General features: G+C 34.4%; 1 protein-coding gene across 1 annotated transcript; it reads left to right on the top strand.

The window, feature by feature from the left end:
- The first annotated feature begins 4,846 nt into the window (after positions 1–4,846).
- LOC112784591 (putative ABC1 protein At2g40090) lies at positions 4,847–10,224 on the top strand. The gene is made up of 11 exons (XM_025827854.3): positions 4,847–5,074; positions 5,507–5,661; positions 5,799–5,924; positions 6,050–6,145; positions 6,278–6,378; positions 6,619–6,655; positions 7,496–7,714; positions 7,907–8,018; positions 8,741–9,012; positions 9,371–9,484; positions 9,661–10,224. Exons 1-11 carry the CDS (start codon positions 4,897–4,899, stop codon positions 9,877–9,879), a joined length of 1,629 nt encoding a protein of 542 aa, XP_025683639.1. The 5' UTR covers positions 4,847–4,896; the 3' UTR covers positions 9,880–10,224.
- The last annotated feature ends 13,145 nt before the right edge of the window (positions 10,225–23,369 follow it).

Genomic DNA, 23,369 nt, shown 5'->3' with positions numbered 1-23,369 from the left:
AACAAATTTTACATTTACTATTATTTTTCATATAAAAAATATTAAAATAAACATAAATAAAAAAATTAAATAGTGCCTATCAATTAACTACCGTAAAATACACATAATCTATCTATTTAACGCATTATAAATACTTTAAAATACTAGTTAAGATTATTAATAGTCAAGTTAATATATATATATATATATAATAACTATTATATAATACACATAATCTATCTTTTTAACACATAAGTAATTTTTCAAATAAAAATTATTTACAATTTTAACCAATTTAAAGAAAAAATGCTATCTACGTATCAATTTATCAAAAATTATCTACTAAATCAGTTATTATATATTTATATATAAATATATAATTTAAATTAATTTAAATGTATATTTTATATTTTAATATGTATTCTATATGAGTATTGAATGTAAAATACAAAAAATACGTATTTGTTAGAATCTTTGCTGTATTCTAAGAATTTTTTTTTTTTTTTAACCTTAATTCTTTAATTCTCTTCTTATTTTTGTAAATCATCTTTTTTTATTTGAATTCGTTCTTTACAATTTTTTCTCTTTCTTCCATTTTTTTTATTCTTATTATATTTCTCCTATTCTATTATCACATTTTCATTCGTATCATCAATCCCAAAAGAGAGTAAATCCACATCGGAACTCAACGAGTATTGAAGGCAGACACATAGTTTGTGGCCAAGAAGATGTATGCTAAATAAAAGCTAATTGCTGAGTGTGCCAGCCTGTCAATAGCATCCCAATACTCATGATGAGAATGTTATCCTCGAATTGTCGGAGTTTGCAGAGACTTTTGATAGTTCACAACCTTAAAGTGATTGTTCAATCCCACTCCCCTGAGTTGGTTTTTCTTTATGAAAACAAAAATCAATCTCAATAGATGGAAAGAAAATTCAGGGTTTATGACTACTCTAATTGACAAATTGTTGATCTGTTTAGTAGTGCGGGTGGATTTGTGTTCGCGTGAAAAGATGATTTTGTTGTTCAGATTTTCAGTTATTCTGAGTTCTATATTGCTGTCTTGATAAAGAATGTCCCTCTCAACATTGAATGAAACTTTGTAGGCGTTTATTTAAATTGCAATGAGAATATTCGACTATCCCAGTTTTCAAAAATCTATTTGGTGCTTTTCCAACTCTAAGGTAAATCGGTTATTGTTGGTGATTTCAATTTCATTATTGATCAAGGTGAGAAACTTGGTGGTAATCCTAAATCTTATTCTTCTATTACTGTCTTTAATTACTTTATTTGAGATAACTCGTTGATTGATTTGGGAATGGTGGGTAGACCATTTACTTAGAATAACAGACGCAAGGAAGGTGAACTAATTCAAGAAAGGCTTGACAGAGTGCTTGCTGATGAATCTTGGTCCCAATTATACTCGCATTCCACGATCGTTAGACTATCAGAGACAGGTACTGATCACGCCCCCTCCTTTTGGACACTAGCTACAGACGGGAGAGATAAAAAAAAGAGATTCAAGTTTCAATTCCGTTGGTGTGGTGAAGAACAAATCATAACTTTATCAGTAAGGTCTAGAACTCAGATATAGAAGGGTTTAACGATGTACAGATTATTTCAAAAGTTTAAATTGGTTAGACACCAATTGGTTCTCTGGCAAAAGAACAACTCTATTAATTCTAAAAAGGAGATTGTAGAAGTTACTGCTCTTCTAGAACAAAAATGGGCATCAGGCATCATGGGAGACACTAAATTACTTGAGTTTGAAAAAACATATTTGGACGAAAATTTTTTTTAGAAAGACAAATCTAGAATTAAATGGCCGAAGGAAGAAGACCAAAATACAAACTTCTTCTATCGAAAATTTAAATCTAGAAGCAGAAGAAATAAGATATGGCATCTGCGGAGGGATAATGAGGATATGGCAACAACCAATGCTGATATTGTTAAAGTGGCTGAGGACTACGTTAATATTATTTTCACATCTTCTAATCAGGCGAATTCTGAGCCTTTTTTTCACAGAATTGTAGGCACATAAGACCTATTTCTATGATAGAGGTAAAAAGAGCTACTTTTAGTATCTACCCTCAGAGTACACCAGGAGAGGACGGTATAACGGCTAAATTCTTTTAATTTTACTAGAATATAGTGGGAGAAGACGTGTTCTTAATTATGAAGAGTTTCTTTGCTGGAAGTAGAATTTTGAAAAGGTTTAACCACACCAATATCTGTCTAGTGCCAAAGGTCTCAGATGCGAGTGATATGACTCAAATAAGGTCCATCAGTTTGTCTTCTGTTGTCTACAGAATCATTTTGAAGGTAGGATCTACAGACTCCAAGGGTGTATGAACAAGATAATTAGCTCTACTCAAAGTGCATTATTAATAGATAGATTTATTTTTGATAATATTCTTATAGCACACGAATGTATGCACTACCTTAAACAAAAGAAGCAAAACTTGGAAGACGAAATAACACTCAACCTTGATATGAGTAAAGCATATGATAGGGTGGAGTGGCATTTTCTATGGTTTATTATGGAGAAGTTGGGCTTTGAATCGAGATTCATTGACTGGATTCGTGAATTGTTGACAACCATTTTTTACTCTGTTGTGAAAAGTCAACCTTATGATTTTTTAAAATCAAATAAAGGCATATGTCAATGTGACCCTTTATCCCCTTTTTTTTTATTATGTGAAGAAGGATTTTCCTTCTTGATACACAAAGTAGAGCAAAATAGTCTCATTCGGGGAATTCAAATAAATAGAAGATGCCCAACTATATATCACTTACTATTCGCTAATGATTCTATTCTATTCGGTAAAGCCTTGGAAAATAGTTGTGCCTCTATTCTAGAATTATTGGAATCTTATGAGAGTTTCAGTGGACAAAGAGTTAATCTTAGTAAATCGGTCATATTCTTCAATAATAACACTCCAGAGTTGATTAGAACCTCCTTAACAGCTGATGCACCACTATTTCGTGGTATATTTTGTACTTAATTGAGTGGATTTTACTCACTAAACTCACACTTATTCAGATAATTCGCATGTTTTACATTTTCCTTCCTAATTTTGTTCTATGATTGAAAACATGCTTCTTTGACCTTAAATTACTAATTTTAATTCTCTCTTATTACCATTCGATGCCTTGATATGTGTGTTAAGTGTTTTCAGACTTTAACAGCACAGCTGAATATTCCTCACATAGGTGCACAGGATAAATATTTGGGTCTATCTTTCTTTATCAACCGCTCTAAAAAAAGTTACATTTAACTCAATCAAAGATAAGGTTCTTAAAAGGATACAAGGATGAAAAATGTGCTTGTTATCTAATGGAGGAAGACAGATATTACTTCGAGCAGTTGGTGAAGTCATACCAATATACATATTGTCATATTTTAAACTTATGGACAACTTGCTAAATAAAATTCATAGTATTCTAACTCAATTCTGGTGGGGGAAGCAAGGTTCTGAAAGACCAATGGTGTGGATTAGTTGAGATAAGATGACCAGGTCTAAGAAAGAAAGCGGGCTTGGTTTCAAAGATCTCAGAACTCAAAACCTGGCTCTTTTGGGTAAACAGTGCTGAAAAAAAAATCGTGTATCAACCTAACTCTCTTCTTTCTAGAATACTTAAAGGTGAATACTTCAGATTTAATTCTATCCTTACAGCAGAAGTAAGGACCTTATCTTCTTGGAGTTGGCAAAATATTCTTGAAGGGAGGCGAGTTGTAAAGAAAGGCATTAGTTAAAAAGTAAGTTCTGATGACATCCGAATCTTATCCAAACCATGGCTCCCTCCTCCTTATCCCTTCACTGTTCCACCATCTGTGGTACTACTATCAGATAGTTACCATTTGTTATAGGTGAAAGACCTGTTTTTGTCAAATAAATCGTGGAACAAAGTATTAATCTCAAATCTTTTCCCTCCAAAAATTGTTAAGTGAATCCTCTCCATAACCCCAGGAGAAGGTGAAAACATAATTCAATGGATAATAAACAGAGGAAAAACATATGATGTTGTATCTGGGTACAAAATTGCTTACCAATTTTACCATAACTCCATTGAATTTTATCCAAACTTCATGCAACAGATGTCAGTTTGGAGTCATTTATAGAAGCTGAAAATTTCTCACAAGATTTTGCTCTTTGCGTGGAAAATTCTCCATAGTAAGCTTCTTGTTCTGCTTCTCATCCACCAACGGTTCCCATCCACTTCGACAACTTGTCTAATTTGCAAGTCAGCTCCAGAATCACTCATGCACTGTCTATTTTTCTGTGGAGACGCTAATCTAGTGTGGAAGAAAAATCCTTTGACTTATCTCATTCCAGATCATAGATGTTCCTTGTTCTTCGATTGGTGGAGGGATTTGGTGTTACAAACTGAATTTCAAGGAACAAGCCCAAAAAGAACTCGACTGATTTTGATTATAACTTGAAATATTTGGAAGGAGGAGTGTCGGCGAGTCTTCGAGCATGTCCAGAATCTCTGGAAAAAGTGCTAGCAACATCGCTTAAGTCACCAGGAACTATCTATTTTACCTTATGCATAGTGCCCTAAAATTTTTTTGTTATCTACTTTTCTATATTATTTTCTTCTTATAATTTTACCTGTTCACAAATATTTAAAAATCTCCTTTTTCTATTTTTTCTTATCCTAAATTTTAGACATTATATTTATTTTTCTATTGAATAAAATACTACTATCATCTAAAAAAAAAAAAGTGTTCTATATAAATGACTGATTGTATAACTAATTTTTATACTATCTAACATAGTTGTTTAAAAAATATTTCACAAATAAATAATTAAAAGATATCTTTTTTTGGTTTATTCATTTTATATATTATTTTTGCCACGAGAAGAGAACCTATTGTGACCAAAGTCACAACGACCAAACACGACCCTAAAGATGGGCTCATTATGGCGCGCAGGAAAGAAGCTCTCTCTTGTTGCCTCCGCCGCTGCCGGTGGCACCGCGGCAGCGCTCATTGCCACCTCTGACGACCCCGCAACAGCTCTCAGGCTCTGCGCCACCGTTCCCCACCGCCTCCTCCGCGACGCCGTCACTGCCGCCAACATTGCGTTCGGTAAATAAACTGTAGATCTAACAGAAACTTCGTGGTTCCCGAAGTTTCTGCAAATTCAAAAATTCTTATCAGTTTTATCGATTATTTATTTATTTGTTTGTTTATTTATTTGTTTTTGGCTTCAAAGCTCAATCCTACTTCTTTTACCTTATTGAATTCTGTAAATTTGGATGCTAGTTTTGAGTTTGGGTTTCTATTGCTAAAAGTTTGTTTGGGGTTAAAGTGATTGACAATGTTGCACATCAATTTGTATTGTCTTTACCTTATTTGAATTAATAGTTCAAATTTGAATTAAGGTTTTGAGTTGTGAATTATGAATTTATGATGTTTCTACGCGTGTTTTCACATTGGTTTATTCACAGACATTATTTTTTCAGTGAGAATGAAGCTTGGAATAATGAAATGTGGTTTGCTGTGTCGTTGTTTTGTTAGATTATGAATATTCACTGCGTGGATTGCGGGAGGGAAGCATTGAGAGGGAGATGGTCAAGCATGAAGTTCACCTCCGGTCAGCAGAGAAACTTCGAGACTTGTGTTTTAAGAATGGTGGGATTTATATAAAGCTTGGGCAGCATCTTGGGCAGTTGGTATACTTCCTTTGCCTCTCCTTTTTGTTTGAATAGAAAAAAATATATGGTGATAACTGACTTTACCAATTGCAATCGTCCTCAGTGATGCAAAGGGAATACTCTGTTTGTTCTTTTATATGTTTATTTATGAACAGGAGTACTTGGTTCCTCAAGAGTATGTTATAACATTGAGGGAATCTATGCTAAATAGATGTCCAGTTTCTTCATATGAGCAAATATGTGAAGTATTCAAGAGGGAGCTTGGAGACACACCGGAAAATGTATAAATATTTTTGTTTGATTCATTTGTCCTTTATGTGTGTTATTTTTCTCCAGTCATGGTTGCGACTTTTCTCTTGAAATATTACTATTGTGGTGGATGAGTTTTGCTTTTTTAATTGTGTAGATATTTGCTGAGTTTGACCCAATTCCAATAGCAAGTGCTTCCCTTGCACAAGTCCATGTAGCCCGCACACATGATGGCCAAAAAGTTGCTGTGAAGGTTAAAAATAATGCTAATATTTCTTGATCATCTATTATTGAATATTTTGAATCATCTTTCTTCTGCATGAACATGTGTGTTAGTGTTTTTGCTGGGAATATCTTCATTTAAAATTTATCTGTTGTTGTTCAGGTTCAGCATGCTCACATGACTGAGACTGCAGCTGCAGATCATGCCACAGTGGAATTGGTTGTGAACACTCTGCATAGGTTTTTTCCCAGTTTTGATTATAGGTAAGTAGGGCTATAATACTATTGGCTAAGGAATTTACAGATGTCATGACTAGGAAACATTTGGAAGTCATCCAAGTCTGAACAACCACAACTGATGGATTGTATCTATTTTTTCGAAACAGCCTGATTGCCCTAAAATTTAAACTCTGAGTTGTCTCTTTAGTAAGAATTATTGATCATCAGTTACCTAGTTGCTTTGAATTCATGATTTATCAAACATTTGTTCATATCTGTCTGCAGGTGGTTGATTGATGAGATTAATGACAGTTTACCCAAGGTAAGTTGATTGTAACTTGAAAGCAATGCCTATGCCTAAAATATATCCATGCTTATTTGGGTGCTCTGCCTTCAATTTACAAAGATGGCATTAATATTGTATCTATACTTATATATTATTTCCTATTAATTCAATTTTGTGTGAAGAAGTTGGAATTTGGCATGCAGTTAAGAGGTTTGACCAAAAATGATCATGGGAACCTTAAATAAATTTTAAAATGTGGTCACAGCATCATTCTATATTTCTGTTAGTAAATATCGAAAAGAATATACTTTTTATGCTTGCTATTTCTCTTGCAATACATATACGGTAAAATAATTGACTATGTAGTTTTTTCTTGAACTATTGTGCTTTGAGTGTTAATCCTCCAACATATTGCATACCACAAATAAATGAGTTTTATATTATGATCAAGTTTTCATGTGACCGTGGTGGTTTATCTTCATCCTTGGATTCTGTTAGTTAAATTGAGCTCTGTTTATTTGGTTCCATTGCTCATTGAGATACAATATTGATCTCTTTATATTGAAGTTTTACACTGTTTACTTTGTCAAAATAATCAATTATATTTGAATATTTGACAATCGTTTGCGATATACAAAATTTTTACTTATTTAATTTCATGTTAACCTGGTTTCGTCATATGGCTGCAACATATACGATGCTAACGTGACATACATTTGTTTTAGTCATGAGTTTTTCCTGATATATGTAAGATTTGGCGTATCATGTGTTCTTACTTATCATTTTTTCATTCTGTATTCTTTTCTTTGCAATCCCCTTTTGATGGAAGTTTTGGACCTTTTTTCATATTTAGTTTCTTAAAATTATTGGTGGCAGGAATTAGATTTTTTGGTCGAGGCAAAGAATAGTGAGAAGTGTGTGGAAAACTTCCGGAAGTTGTCTCCTCATGTTGCAAATTATGTATATGCTCCAAAAGTATATTGGAATCTAAGTACCTCAAAGCTTCTAACGATGGAATTCATGGATGGTGCTCACATAAATGATATCAAGACCATTCGAAAACTTGGAATCCATCCACATGAACTTTCAAAATTGGTTGGTTCATGTTTTTTTACTTCACTTTATCCATGGTCAAATTTTTGGTTAATTGTATCCTGTTTTTTTGTTGTAACACATTATCATTTTGTTATTATAACTTGAGTTTGGGCAAGTGAAAGATGAGTTTTTGATTCCATATATAGTCCATAAACAAAATAGTTTAGTATAATGTGATCATTACTTTTTCAGGTAAGTCAGACTTTTGCTGAAATGATGTTCAAGCATGGGTTTGTGCACTGCGATCCACATTCCGCAAACTTATTGGTTCGTCCAATGCCTTCTGGGAAACGTAATATTCTGGGTGAGGTTTCCTTCCCTTGAGAAACGTAAACACTTTCTGTATTGTTATTAGCCTTCTTAGGCTTATTTTTGGGTCTCATCGACCATTCATGCAAGAAAGATTTTCTGTGTGGCTGCCGAATTGTGTTTGTATTCACAGTTAGTTGGGGGAGTTAGTTAATAATAAATAAAGGGTAAACAGGATTAATTAGTCACATTGATCATTTTGAGCCTTATTTCTTGGAGAGATTGTGAGGCTCCAGCTCTTCCACTTTACTTGTATTTCCCCCAATTTCCGGGTTCCTACCACATTGCTAGGTATTTCACAATGACTTTGTACTTGATACTTGAGAACATGAGACACATGAATTCATATGTGACATTATAAATCAAAGGAGATCTTTAAGATATTTATTTTTTTTCATTTCTATTACATGGTTGATGTAGGTTTTCAGTTTCTTGGTTGACAAAAATATTTACCGATTATGATGAGTATTTCTGATTTTGTAAAATAATAAAAATGGCTTTCACTTCCAAAACACCATACTAATTTTCTTTTTCTTTTTTTACCCTTTCCCATCAGAATACTAATTTTTGCTGGCTCCTTTAAATTTGATTAACTTTATTCCATTGACGTTTGTCTACTTGTAGCTCTGTTTGTTTTTTAGAAAAACTGCATTGTTGATATCTGTTGACTCTCATTTACTTTGTTTACTTTATATTAATTTCTTTTCTTATGTATAGGCTGGAGAAAACCTCAGTTGATTCTTTTAGATCATGGACTCTACAAAGAACTTGACTTCGATACAAGAACTAATTATGCTTCACTGTGGAAGGCTTTGGTATTTTCTGATGTTAATGCAATCAAGGAATATAGTGCAAAATTGGGTGCTGGAGAGGATTTGTATGTACTTTTTGCCGGAGTTCTGACTATGAGACCATGGAAAAGAGTTGTTGACCAATCACTGGATCATTTAGTTTTTAACGGAACAGAGAGTGAAATTTCAGAACTGCAGGTGAAATATTGTTTGATTGAAAACTTTCTCCATGATTTTGCTTTGTCAGACATAGGTTCATGTTATTCTGGATTATAATGATTGTACTACAGTTTCTGCGTTTAACATTGTCAACAATTCTCATCTTCATGCTGATTTCTTACCAAAAGGACTAGCAATGTTCATGAGAACTATAATGCTGTTCACTTTCTATTAAGCATAAAATTTACCCTGTTTTAACTAGATATAAAGATGTTCTCCATGGTTGATTTTCCTTTCTTAGCATGGTGAATAGCATTTCTTTAATGTACAATTCCTTGTATTTGTGCCTCCTAAATGAAAAACAAGAACTGAAATGATCTCTGAATTATTTTTGCAGATGTACGCTTCTGAATATTTCCACCAAATCTCAGAGCTTCTAAGGAGATTACCGCGTGTGATTCTTCTAATGCTGAAGACAAATGACTGTCTACGAGCAGTCAACAATTCTCTGGTACAAATCATTCCATGTTTTTCCCTGAACATCTTGTGTTAGATTAATGAATGCTCTTAAAATAAATGTAGCTTGTATCCAATAGTGCAATAGCCAACTAAGTGTCATAATTTGAGAATGTGTTCCATATGTTTGGTGCTGTTTATAATATGTATTCTTTTTTGCTTCTTGACCAGCTGCAAGGATCTTCTCTGGACACATTTTTCATTATTGGAAAGATTTCTTCCGAGGCTGTCATTGATGTGAAGATGTCGCAAAGTAAGTCCCTTTTAAGTTGGTTGAATGTCAGATTGGAAAAGATTTTGCTGGAAGTACGACTTTGGGGAATTCAGATAGTCTTGTGGATTTACCAAATAAGAAAGGCGCTATCTTGGTCTGACCAAGGATTAGTATAAAATTATTCATAAGCTACTAAACTACTTTTGTACTACTATAAACATTTTACAAATAATAAGCTCTTATACAAGTTATAGTGCATTCTTTGTCTCCGTGGTCAAAATCTCCTGCCCAATTTGCAGATTTTGTTTGAGCACGGATTGATGAATTGATTTATAGGTTGTGAGAGATAGGAAAGGAGCAACTAAAGCTTTTTTTTAAGGCTTTATTCATGTATTCAGTGTGTTGTTGTAAAATGCCCATTAATATGGGAAAAGTACAGTGAGAGATATATAGAATACTTTTTTACATTAATTTTATTTTGAATGGCTGAAGCCTGAAAGTGGGTAACTTGATAGTTGATACATGTGGCTTGTGCTGGTTTCTTTTATTAGATATTGCTTACTGTTTAGCCTGGTAACTTGAGTTATCTTTTTCTTTTCTAATTATGTTCTAAGATTATTAGATATTATGGTAACTTGAATTTTATATACAATCCTTCACTATTAAATTATAGTTTTTATTAATAGGACATAACTAAATAATTTAACTAAACACACTCATTATGGGTTCTTATTCCGCTAACAAGGTTAAACCCAGTTTCGAGGCATGGTGCAACATATTGAGGCATTGACTAGAGTCTCAGTTGCCCGTTTTGAACTTTAATGTTCAGACTTCAGAGTACATCTAAGATCAGTCCATAAATATGTTTTTGTTAGACATTTTAATTCGCAATAAATTTAAATGACTAAAATTTTATCTTGATTCTTGTCCATTTTACGAAAAGAGACATTCGTCTCGTTACGATTAAAAAATAACAATCTAACCTTTAAGCATCATCTTTGTTTGAAGACGAGATTTTTTCGGCAATTTATTTGTTAACGATACGTGACACGTTAGATGTTGTGTAATGTGTATTGCTCAACCATTTGAACAAAATAGTTTGCTTTTTATCCGAGTCAAAATTTTTAGGATAATGTTAGACCCTTCCCACAATAATAACAAACAGAGAATAAAATAGAGAAAAGAATGAAAGTAGAGAGAATAACAAAAATAACATGACCGCTACACTCACAAATTTTTTTGACAAACAAGTTTAAGTTAATCCTAATCCAACAAAACTTACTTATATAACACATGTATAAAATTATTTTATTTTTTTTTGTGTTCCATTTCCAACGATTGTATTCTGCATTCTTCTTCCTCCTCGATTTTTGTGTTTTTCTTTTTTTTTTTCGCGTTTCTTTTTCTTCGCGTGTTTCATTCTCATCGTCGTTCTTTTTATTGCTGCTGTTGTTGCTACATTTTTTCCTCCTCCTCTCTCTATTGAATTTGCAACATTATACATTTTTTTATATTTTTTTCTCCTAAAAAAATTATAAGAAAATGAAATAAGAAGATGAAAAAGAAACAACAGAAGATGAGGAGGAAAAAGAGGAAGATGAAGAGTTTTGAATTATGCAGAACTTATCAGAATATAAATACACCCAAACTTTTTTTTTTCAAAATACACCAAAAGTTTTTCAAAATATACCGAAACGAGAATGGAACAGATTCATCACAATAATAATTTAGATTTAGCAAAATTTTGCTACAAATGCATAAAAATATTTCTTTTAATGCTTTTTTTTCTTTTTTTTAGTTGAATGAATGTAGGTTCATTATTTTCCAAGTAATTTTGCAGTATTATATGTTTCTTTTTCTTCTTTGTTTGATTTTTTTATTTTTATTCTTATTAAAAGAGTAAAACAAAAAGAAATTTAACAAGAAGTGATGAGTTTGGAAAACTCTAATTTAATTTAATGATGATCAAACATTATTAATATGATTAATTACAAAATTACTAACTTGATTTCAATTCATATATGCTAATTTAAATAATTTTGTTCATGCAGATTTTAATTGGGCCGAAAGCAAAAGAAAATTGTTGCAAGCTCATAAATGTACCTTACCTTCAGCCTTGATGTTAAATTTGACTATGTTGGCTAAATTATTTTATTGGGCCAGTTTGATCTATTACTGCAAGCCCAAAGTGCTTTTAAGTATTTAGCTTAGTTTAAAGTGTGTTGGGCCAGATTGAATTTTGTTGCTACAAGCCCAATTAATAAGCTTTGTGTAAATGATCCAATGCTTGGTCCGAAACCAATTTTGAGAGAAAGCAAATATTTTGCTTCTAGCTTCCAACGAAATCCATTTCTATCATGTAATGGAACTCAAATTTCATTAAAGTGAAGTTAATACATGCATTGGAAACATGAGAGAGAGTTGGTCTTTGATTTGATGGACATCATCAAGCTACACGCTACTTAGCAAAGGGAAGTAAAAGCAAATTATTTTTATTTAATTTGTCAAGATCACTTAAGTGCTTTTCTTTTCTTCTCTCTCATTTCTTTCTTCTCTTTCGGTCATTACACAGCAAACCATGGAAGCTAAAGCTAGCCACCGAAGAGAAGGAGATGCACGCTACAAGACCATCTCAATGATGGCAAGAAAAAGAAAACTAAAAGTATGTTGTGGCTAAGATTCTCATCACTTGTGGTAAGATTTGGTGAAGAGATCTTGGCTTCTCCATACTAAAAATGGAAGAGAAGATTTCGGTCAGAGAAGAAGATCCTTGGAGGGATGGCTTGTCTCTGATTCTACTCAATCACCACAGGAGGTAGCTATAGTGGCTACGTGATAGAGGAGGTAGAGATTGGAGCAGATGAAGCTATCATCATCATGAAGCATCAAGGGCCAGGAGTTAATCTTGGAGATCAAGAAAAGGATGGAGGGCTCGGATTGATGAAGATTGGTGACCAAGGAAGGACTAGAGGTAATTTCATGTTGGATTTTGCATGGGTTATCTCTTCTCTCTTTCTGGCCAAACCAATTCTGTTTGAAGAAGAAGAAGATTAGCTTGGTTTGTTTGGTTCAACCTTGGAGGCTTCTCCCTATAAGTAAGGGTGAACAGTTAGGGTTTGATTCAAGGAAAGGAGTGAGAGTGGAAGGCATAGAGTTCTTATAGCTACCTAAGCTAGCAGAAGTTCTTCTCCATCAATGTTCTTCATTTTGTAATTTTCTATTTAATTTTGTCTGTCTTGAGTCTCATGGAAAAAGACAAACAGTGAGGTTTGTAAGAAAGAGCCACAGAGTGAAAAAAGGCAGAGTGTGCAAAATTAAAAGAAAAAGCTATAGATGTCCTAGAGGTCCTTTGTACATCTATGTTGTGTTTCATGATTCTGTGGGAATTTCCTTGCAAGTTAGGTTAGCACTTAGCAGTTGAAAAATTGGCAGTGACCAAGTCAAGTTCAGGATTGGGGTTTAGATTTTGGACTTGTTCCAGATAGGAAGGGTAGTTCCTAGGGAGAATTGGTGTTTGTAATCAAAGACGATTATAGTGAAATTCCATCATTGTTGTGATGGAGACTGGATGTAGGCTGCACTGCACTTAGCAGCTGAACTAGGATATATCTGGGTGTAATTTTCTCTCTCTTCTACTCCATTTCTGTTTCTGTTGCACAGGAGATAAAACTGAAAAATATCTCGTGTTGATCGACGAGACAAAAAGAAAAGTCTCGTGGCTGGGTACGAGACAAAAGAAAAATGTCTCGTGGCTGGTTACGAGACAAAAAGACAAAAAGTCTCCAGAAGTTGTTTCAAAGACCAGCAAGTGTTGTAAAGTGAAAAAGGGGCTAAGATTCAACCCCCCATTCTCTTAGCCACTGAAAACCATCAATTGGTATCAGAGCTTGGTCTCAAAGAGATCAAGCTTTGCAGCTTGGAGAAAAGATCCAGATGGCAGAAAACAGTGGCTCAAATCTGGTGTCCTACAACCTGACTGAAGGACAATCAAGCAACATACCTCCTCTTTTCAATGGGAAAAACTACACCTATTGGAAGGAGAGAATGAAGATCTTTGTGCAAGCAGTGGATTACAGACTTTGGAAGATTATCCTGGAAGGTCCTCAATATCCAACCGTCACAAGTGCTGAAGGAGTTGTCTCTCTTAAACCAGAAGCAAGCTGGACCGAAGAAGACAGAAAGAAGGTTGAACTCAACGCCAAGGCCATCAACTTACTCAACTGTGCTATCAGCTTTGAGGAATATCGACGGGTATCATGATGCACAACGGCAGAGGAAATCTGGGACAAACTTCTAGTTACTCATGAAGGAACCACCATTGTAAAGAAGACCAGGATAGATATGTTAAAAAGAGAGTATGAAATGTTTGCAATAAAGGAAGAAGAATCCATTGATGAATTGTTTGAGCGTTTCAACATCATCATTGTCGGCTTGGATGCTATGTGAATCAAGTATCCTGAATCTGTGCTAGTCAGAAGAGTGTTAAGATGTCTCACAAAAGAGTGGGAAACAAAAGCATTAATAATTTTTGAGAGTAGTGCTCTTGATTCTATGACATATGATGATTTGAAAGGAAACCTTCTTGCTTTTGAAAACACTTATTTAAAAAAGGATTCAAAAAAGAAAGGAATTGCTTTTACATCTGTGACTAACCCCCTGGATGATGAATCCAGTGATTCTGAAAATGAGTTTGTGTTGTTTGCCAAAAAAATTTAGGAAAATGGTGAAGCTTAAGGAGAGAGGCAAAGGAGGCAGTTCAAGAAGACAGAAGAGAGATCTCAACAAGGTGACATGCTACAACTGTAAAGAATCAGGGCATTTCAAATCTGACTGCCCTAAATTGAAGAAGGAAGAAAAGCCGAAGAAAGGAAAGAAAAAGGGACTGATGGCGTCATGGGAGGATCTGGAAAATGACTCTGAAGACAATGAAGAATCTGAAACAAAGTCTCAACCATGTCTCATGGCAGATCACATTGAACAGGTAGTCTTTCATAATCCAAACACTGAAGATCTTCATCTTATGATAGACCACCTTTCTGAAAAGATAAGATATTTTTTGCTTGATAACCAAGATCTTGAACAACAAATCACCATCCTTAAAGCAGAAAACAGTTTTCTCTAAGAAAAAGTAAGGGAGGCCGAAACTGCTTGTGAACTTGTTGAAGAAAATAAGCAGTTAAAAGCCCAACTTAGGAGCTGTGAAAGTGACCATTTAGTTGTTGCATATGCAAACTGTTTTAAACAAAATGAAGAGTTGCTTAAGGAGGTCAAAAGACTTAAAGATGACTTAGCCAAGTTCACTCAAAGTTCTGAAAATCTAAATCAAATCTTGGCTAGTCAAAAACCTCTTTATGATAAAGCTGGCTTGGGGTTCTATAAATCTGTTGAGAAACCTTATTTTGAAAATGTTACTTCATCTTCCAATGATACAAGGTTTCAAAATCCAACAAGCTTTAACAAAACAACAACTCCAAGGTTTTGTAGGCTATGTAACCGAAATGAACACTTTCCCATTCAACGTTTTTTTGGTGAAAGGATGATTGGTGATAAAGTTTACAAAGTTGTTTTTGATTATAATGGCTTAGGACATAAGATATGGTTTAACGTGAAAGGATCCAAGAAAATTTGGATACCTAAGGTCACTTGAGCTTATTTTATAGGTGTGCCTAGCATCCAAACGGAAGGAGTATGTGGTATATGGACAGCGGATGCTCTAGGCATATGACTGGAAAGACAACCTTCTTCATAAAGCTTGACGAATATGATGGAGGATTTGTCACTTTTGGTGATGATGCTAATGGAAAGATAGTGGTTGTTGGGAAAGTTGGTAAAAGCTTTTCATCTTGTATAAATGATGTTCTTCTTGTAAATGGTTTGAAACATAATTTACTTAGTGTAAGCCAATTGTGTGATCTAGGATTTGAAGTTATTTTTAGGAAGTTTGTGTGTTTGGTTGTTTGTGAAAAAACTGGGGATATTTTATTTGAAACTAAAAGGTGCAATAATGTGTATGGATTGACTCTTGAGGACTTAAAAGAACAAAATGTAACATGTTTTGCTTCTCTTGAATCTGAAAAATGGCTATGGCATAGAAAGTTTGGTCATGCTAACATGTACCAAATTTCTAAGTTAATCAAGAAAAATCTGGTTAGAGGAATTCCAAATATCAAATTTGATAAGGATCTTACTTGCGACGCTTGCCAATTGGGCAAACAAGTAAAATCCTCTTTTAAATCAAAAGATGGAATCTTAACTAAAAGGCCATTAGAGATGTTATACATTGATCTTTTTGGTCCAACAAGAACTCAAAATTTAGGAGGTAGACACTATGGTCTAGTGGTGGTAGATGATTACTCTAGATTTGGTTGGGTACTTTTTCTTGCTCATAAAAATGATGCTTTTCATGATTTTTCAACCCTTTGCAAGAAAATTCAAAATAAAAAAGATTTAAAAATTGCCCATTTGAGAAGTGATCACGGAAGAGAATTTGAAAACCAAGACTTTGAAAAATTCTGTGATGACTTTGGAATTGCTCATAACTTTTCATGTCCTAGAACCCCTCAACAAAATGGGGTGGTTGAGAGAAGGAATAGAAGCCTTCAAGAGATGACTAGGGCCATGTTTTGTGAGAATGAGATTCCTAAATTTTTATGGGCTAAGCTGTAAATACAACTTTTTACATTTTGAATAGGACAATTATTAGAAAAGGGTTGAAGAAAACTCCCTATGAGCTATGGAAAGGAACCCCTCCAAATCTTAAGTATTTTCATGTTTTTGGATGCAAATGCTTTGTACTTAACAATAAAGAAAACCTTGGCAAATTTGATCCAAAATCCTATAAAGGGATGTTTGTTGGATACTCCACCACTAGCAAGGCCTATAGGATTTATCTCAAAGAATATAGGACCATAGAGGAATCCATACATGTCTCTTTCTGTGATTCTAATTCAATTTCCAGTACTGTGATAGATAATGATTCAGATTGTGAAGAAGCTGGAACAAGTAAAGAAAATCCCAAGTCTGCTCAAAATGAAGAATCTGCCAGTCAAGTTTTGTCTCGTCAGATTGGAGGAGATGTAAGACCCAAGACTTTTGGAAAAGTTCTATTTTGAACTAATCTCAAACCATATATCTATTTACAGTTTTAATTTCATAAATTATCTTATTGAAGGTTTAAAGGTAGTTTTGATTAATTGGATTTGAAATAAAATTAAGGTTATCATCCAAACTCTATCATTTTTAGATTAATTTCGATTTATAACTTAAAGTTCTAGAAATCCAAAAATAATGAGTTTGGGCTATTTAAATAAAGATTTCATCTAATTTTACATTTATTGAGTTATTTTATATATTTAAATTGTAAAGTTGGTAGTTGTGAAATAATAAAGATTTTATATGATTTGGATTAAATAAGTAAAATATTAAATATTAATACTACTATTTTGGAAAATGAAGAAATTAAATATATTAATTCTAATTATTTGACTTGGACATTTAATTGAAAATAATTTGTGAAATTGATGAACAAATAATATTTTTATACATTATTATTGTTGGGTTAAAAGTAATTTCTAATTACTATACTATCCCTACTTTTATTTGAAATTACAAAACTAACCTATTACCCTAATTTTGTTAAAATTACTGAAATGTCCCTAACCCTAATTAACACACATTTTTCCTTTACTCCAAATGAAACCCTAATTTCCCTTTTTCCCTCAGCCGAAAACCCCTTTCCCCCAAACTAACGGCAGCAGCAGCTGCAAACAAAATGAAACAAAAGAAAGGGATTAAGGGGAAACGGGAAGAAGGAGAGGGGAGATGGGAGGAACGGCGCTGGCGAGGAGCCACTGCTGCCGCCGCCGCGTCGAGGCTGAGACACAGAGAGGGAGAGGGAGACTGAGCTGCGGCAGGGAGGAAGAAAAGCGTCGCGCCTCACCCCCGCCAGCCTTGGGGTCGCCGTTCATGCCTCGTCGCGTCACCATTAGTAGTCGCCGTCTTCGCCAACCATGGCGGAGAGAGAGGAGGCGAGCGCGAGCCAAGATCCACGCCAGAGAGCTGCTGCTACTGGGTTCTGCCGCCGCCATCCACCCTCCCTGCTGCCAGTCTCCGTTCGCGAAGAATAGAGGGAGTTCGCGTTGCCGTCAGGTCCGCCATCAGATCCGCTGTTCCTCGCCGTTTCTGTCACCGCCGTCAGTGCCCTGCTGTCACCGCCGCCGCTGCTGGGAGCTGCACTGCCGTGACCGAACTTCTGCCGCTGAGAACCGTCACTGCTGCCGCCGGTAATGCCACTGCCGGTAAGGGCTTAAGTTGGTCTTCGTTTCCTTTGGGTTTCCGGAATCTTCATTGTAGTTGTATGTTAGTTTCAGTATCGTCGCCGAAGATCTGGTTGCCGCCGCCACTCGAGGTGGTTGCCAGGGCTGCCGCCAAGCCGGTACAGGGAACGCTGCAGTTTCATTTTCTTAGTTCGGTAAGTATTCATGTTTTAGAAAACCCCTACGTTAGTATTCTATCATGTTTGGTTATAAACTCTGAGGTTTGGTAACGTAGGTTCGAGTTCTGTATGTCGAATACCATTTCTAAGTTGCTGTGAGTGCTGGGAAAGTGATCAGGGGCTGAGTTTGTGTTTGCTGTTGATTTCGGGTTGAGCTTAAAGGTTTCGTTAGTGCGTTTTGGGTTATGGTTCGACGAATCGAGGTAGGGGCTTTTCATACAAACTAATTTATTTTAAATTGGAAATTGTTATAAATAGATATGATGTGCGAATTGCATTTCTGGTGATTAAGTGAGTCTTATGAATTGTCTGATTTGTATTGGATGAATATGATTGCTTGTTTGATTGAAATAATGTTTGATTTTGTCCAAAATGGAGGTTTTTGGTTGTTTTGAATTGAAAAGATTTTAATAATTAAAGTCTGAGTTTTCTTACTGGAAACTGATTTGGTCTTGAATCCCTTGGAAAAAAAGTTGATTGGTTTGGTTGGGACCCGAAAAGGGTGGCAAAGTCCAAGTTTTAGGGGAGATGCTGCTGAAATTTCTATAAAATCTGATATTTGGAATGAAACGTTATTTTGAAAATAATGAACTATGTTTGAATTAAATGTTTGGTAAATAAATTATGTTTGAATTTACTTTATTAAGAAAATTATATGTTTTGGATGCAATTTATTTAAGAAAGGAATTATGTTTTAAAGTCAATTTAAATATGAAAGTTCTCCTGTTTTGGAATTTGATTTAAGTAAACAAATTGGAGGAGTTTTAGTGGATTTAAAAGAAACTAGATTTCGATTGACTGATTTCACTTTACAACGTTTTGAGAAAAAGTATGAAGTACTCTTTGAATTCTTGATTTAGAAAAAGGAAAACAATTTTCGAACCCTTTGGAAACACTTCAGATTTTGGAATGAAACTGAAATTTGTTTTTGGATCCAAACGACTTGATTTTGGGTTTGACTTCCACTTTATTTACTCAAATTAAGAAGCTAAAGTTTTAGAGGTTTTTGATGAACTTAAGGAAATTTGTTGGTTTATTCTCCCCTGAAGTCTTGAGACTCCGCTGAGGAATTTTTATGACCAAACCTTGATTTAAAAATGAAGGATTTTGAGTCTTTAAAAAGAGATTTTGAATTTGGCCTGATTTTGAGATTGTTTGGAAGTTCTGGAAAGATGTGGAAAGTGGCTCCGTTTTGAAAAGTGATTCTTGGCAAGATGTGAATTGAATATGTTTGTTAATTAAAAGTAAATGGGCCAAGAATGAGTTTGAAATAAGTTGTTGAGCCTGATTGATTGTGGATATCATCAAGATTGATGAGTTATTACTTGGTAGGCGTAAGGGCCGGGTTCGTCCCGCTTATGCTGAGAGATTTGATAATTGACGAGATTGTTGATAAGTCGTTTGCGCCTGGCAAGGACGGTGGTTAATCCCGCTTGTCGAGGTTGCGGCGCCCGCGTAAGGACGGTGGTTAATCCCGCTTACGTGTAGATGTGAAGTCGGAGGCAAAGTATCCCGCTCACATCCTTTCGGATCACAGGAGTGTGCAGGCACTGGCATCCTGGACCGTGTAGCGGGCACATTATCCCAGAGGGTTCCCATTTATACATGATCGAAAGGCAACATTCCCATGGGAATGTGTCGGGTTGGCAATTGAACCAACAATGTGATATCACAGCCAGTAGGACAGGCATTCATCATTTGCATCTATGTGATATTGTTTGGGTGCGCATATTGTATTTGGTTTGCCTATGTGAATACTTATGTTAACTGCTAACTGTTATACTTGTTGTGATTGCTCTTGATTGTGCTTGAACCACATTAATTGTGATTGTGTTTGAATTGATTGGTTTGTGAAGAGTTGGTTGCTGATCTAGCTGTTTGGGCCGGGGGCCGTGTTGGATTGGATGGGCTTGAGGCCGTGATTGGTATATTGAGTCCTAGTTCTATATAAGTATCTGATCGGTTCAGCATAGACTTAATGAACCTATGCTTGGAACGGGATGATCATTTATATCGCGTAGGTAACTGCTTTCATGATTGCGGTCTAGGAAAAACTTTTCATAAATTTTTTTAGGAAAAAGGTTTTGTTTTAGAATATTTGAGAAATTTAGCAAGTCTTCAAAAAGGAATTTTCTGGATTTCGAATGTGAACCTATGGTTTTTGGAAAGACTCATAAGACGAGCAATGATCACTGAACTCTAAGAATGATCTTATCTTTACGTATCTTGTTATAGCAAATTCTGTAATCCTATAGTGAGAACAAGCGAGGACGACTTTCTCACTCCCCTACAGGTTATTCCTTTTCAGGATATGGAAGACGAAGCTTCAGGAGAGTTATGTTTATTTTCTGTTTATTCGGTCTTTTTGTATTACCGTAGCTATTATTTTTCCCTCACCTTTATCTTTATGAAGCTTGTAAGAGGGATAGGAAATTATGATATGTATAATTGTAAACTAGTGTTATGTATATGTATATGTATATGTATATATATATATATATATATATATATATATATATATATATATATATATATATATATATATATCTTAAGGTTATATCTGAATTGTATGTGCATGTATGTTTAGGTTTTCACGAAAAAGAGTTATCGAAGTGTTATGCGGTTTTAAGTTTTAAACAGGCTCATATTTTAGTCTTAAATATTATAAAAGTCGTGGTAATACGCGAGCTATCAGAGTGGCGCAGCCGGAAGCGTGACATTTTGATAGTTAGGGTGTTACATTTGTGGTATCATAGCAGTCTTTGCTGTAGAGCCTGAGGAATGGATTGACTATGCTTCAATTGCATACTCTGAGCGTTTGTCATGTATTAGGTCTTGTCGAATGACGAGAATTAGAGCTTTATGCACATGACAGTCTATTGATTAATGCCATTAATCTTGTATTGCGTAATTCCTGATATTAAGTTTGGCCAGCTTAATACTAGTGAATTATGTATATGAGAGCACTGATGGGTTATCATAGATGATATACGAGTTTTGAGTAAAGTAAATCGCGGGTTTTGGGAACGCTAGAAACTATTTTTCGAGGCTACTCAGTTGTGTGCTTTGGATTCTGTTGGAGTCATGTGACTTATTGTTTCTTGACCTATCTCTATGTTTTTGTTGCCTTTTCTTTTGGAAAACAGTTTGGTGTTTCCGATCCTATTTTTCTATTCATATGCATTCTTATTTGATCCTAAATTGCATATACCAGTTTGAGTTTCTTGGTGTATCTGTCTGTCTCTGTTCGAACTCTTTTCTTGATCCGTGTTATTTTCCAACATGACTTTGAACTTGTCTTTGTGCAGTGTACCTTTTTATATCCTTATTCCGAGTCTTTTTTAAAAAGAAATGGTGATTCGGTTTTTCACTTAATTGACTATGATTATAATCAATTTTCAAACTTTTATAGAATCGCTTTTGATTTGATATACACCTATCTATATAAAACTTTGAAAATTTCTGATACAACTTAAAAATTATTTATTTAATCCCCCACATGTTCTTTTACTAGTTTATGGAATTATACCTACTCTAAGTACAACTTGATTTTCTAATAGTTTTATTATAATTCTTATGCCTATGTTTATTTGATTATGTACTTAAGTATTTTTTTTAAACTTTTGAAAGAAAAGATTTTCGCCCTTATTCTGGTTGATTTTCGTTTGACAAACTTTGCCTAAATTAATTTAAGTTGGAATTGATTTTGCATAACGCATTATTTATGCACTCGTCCTTTTGCAATTATTAGGCTAATTTCTTTTTAAACTCTTCATGTTTATCGATGTCATACTTGATTCTATTCTTAATTATTATTTTACTTTTATGAACATCAATACTAGTCTTAGTTTTCCTTTCTCTTATAAATCTTATACTCATCCGAGTTAACTTGAAATTGTTTCTATCTAGTGCGTTGTTTGTCCCCTTAATTGTCCTTCTTTATTCAAAGGTTCTTTCTTGAAAAACCACTGTTGATTGAGTTGTCTTTTCTTACTAGTTTTGTATTCTTTTGGATCAATGAAAAGTTCGTTTGATGTCCCATGCCTCGTGACTCTTGTTCGAACTCCCTTGATTTAAGATTCTTTCTTGTTTGGTCTGACTTCTTTCTAAGTACCTCTTAATATTCTTGAATGTTCTTATGTGATGGTAATTTCAAGTGTATTCTTAGAGTTTTGATGTGAACTTTTGAAACAAGTTTTGGATTCTCTTAAGAAATTTAAATCAATTCTTCTCGCTTAAAATTGCATCCATAGTTATTCTTTAAATTGACAAAGTTGTTTTAAAGTTGGCATGCACTATTTTAAATAGAGTATTGAAACCGACTGATAAGCAAATTTTTACCTCGGGTTTCCTTTTCTAAATAGAGTTCAACCTGTTCCATATTTGCTATAAATTTTATACACGCTTGCCTAAATATAAACTTTGAGGATTCTTGAACGAACATTTGATTTTCTTACGACCTTGCCACAATTTCAGTGTATACCTTTATTTGAATTAAGTACCTAAATGTCTTTCAAGATTTCGAAAAATTGTTTTGGCCTTAACCCAATTGACTTTCATTTTTTCAAACATCACCTATTCCATCTTTTACTTGGAAACTACTTAGACAAAATGCAATTTAGTTTTCTTCTAACCACATTGCAGTTTTGACATACGTTCCTGTCACCCTTTTGTGAAATGCGAGTTACATACTTTTCTTTTAGCACATGAAGTGATCTTCCTTCAGTTTTTCATTCTTTATATTCAAATGTATTATGTGAACTTGATCAAAAATTTTAAACCTTGAGAGTGTCATCACTAGCTTTAGTTGACCTTCTTCTATGATTTTATACTTGTTAACTCAGCTTGATTTAGTTCCAAACTACTGTCTTGCTTATCCTTTTTGTGTTCCTATCAGTTATCTCTGATTCAGGAGTCATCCTTGAGGTTGTTAAACTGAATTTCTTTTCAATACTCTTCATCGATTGTACATCCTTGTTTACTAGTAGATTCAGCAGTTCTTTCAAAACTCTTGCGGAGTTTATCCTCGTTGTTTGTCCTTCTTTTTCGATGTCTTTTTTCTTTTTGAGTAAACTCGAGAATTGTTTTGCTGTCACGTGCGATCTTTGGGTATAGTAATGCGATGCGTTAGTTCTTTAAGACCTGTTTGTAGATACGGAAGGTGAAGCGGTA

Source organism: Arachis hypogaea, chromosome 20 (genome assembly GCF_003086295.3).
Source record: "Arachis hypogaea cultivar Tifrunner chromosome 20, arahy.Tifrunner.gnm2.J5K5, whole genome shotgun sequence".
NCBI lineage: Eukaryota > Viridiplantae > Streptophyta > Magnoliopsida > Fabales > Fabaceae > Arachis > Arachis hypogaea.
This window is presented reverse-complemented; position numbering and strand designations above follow the sequence as displayed.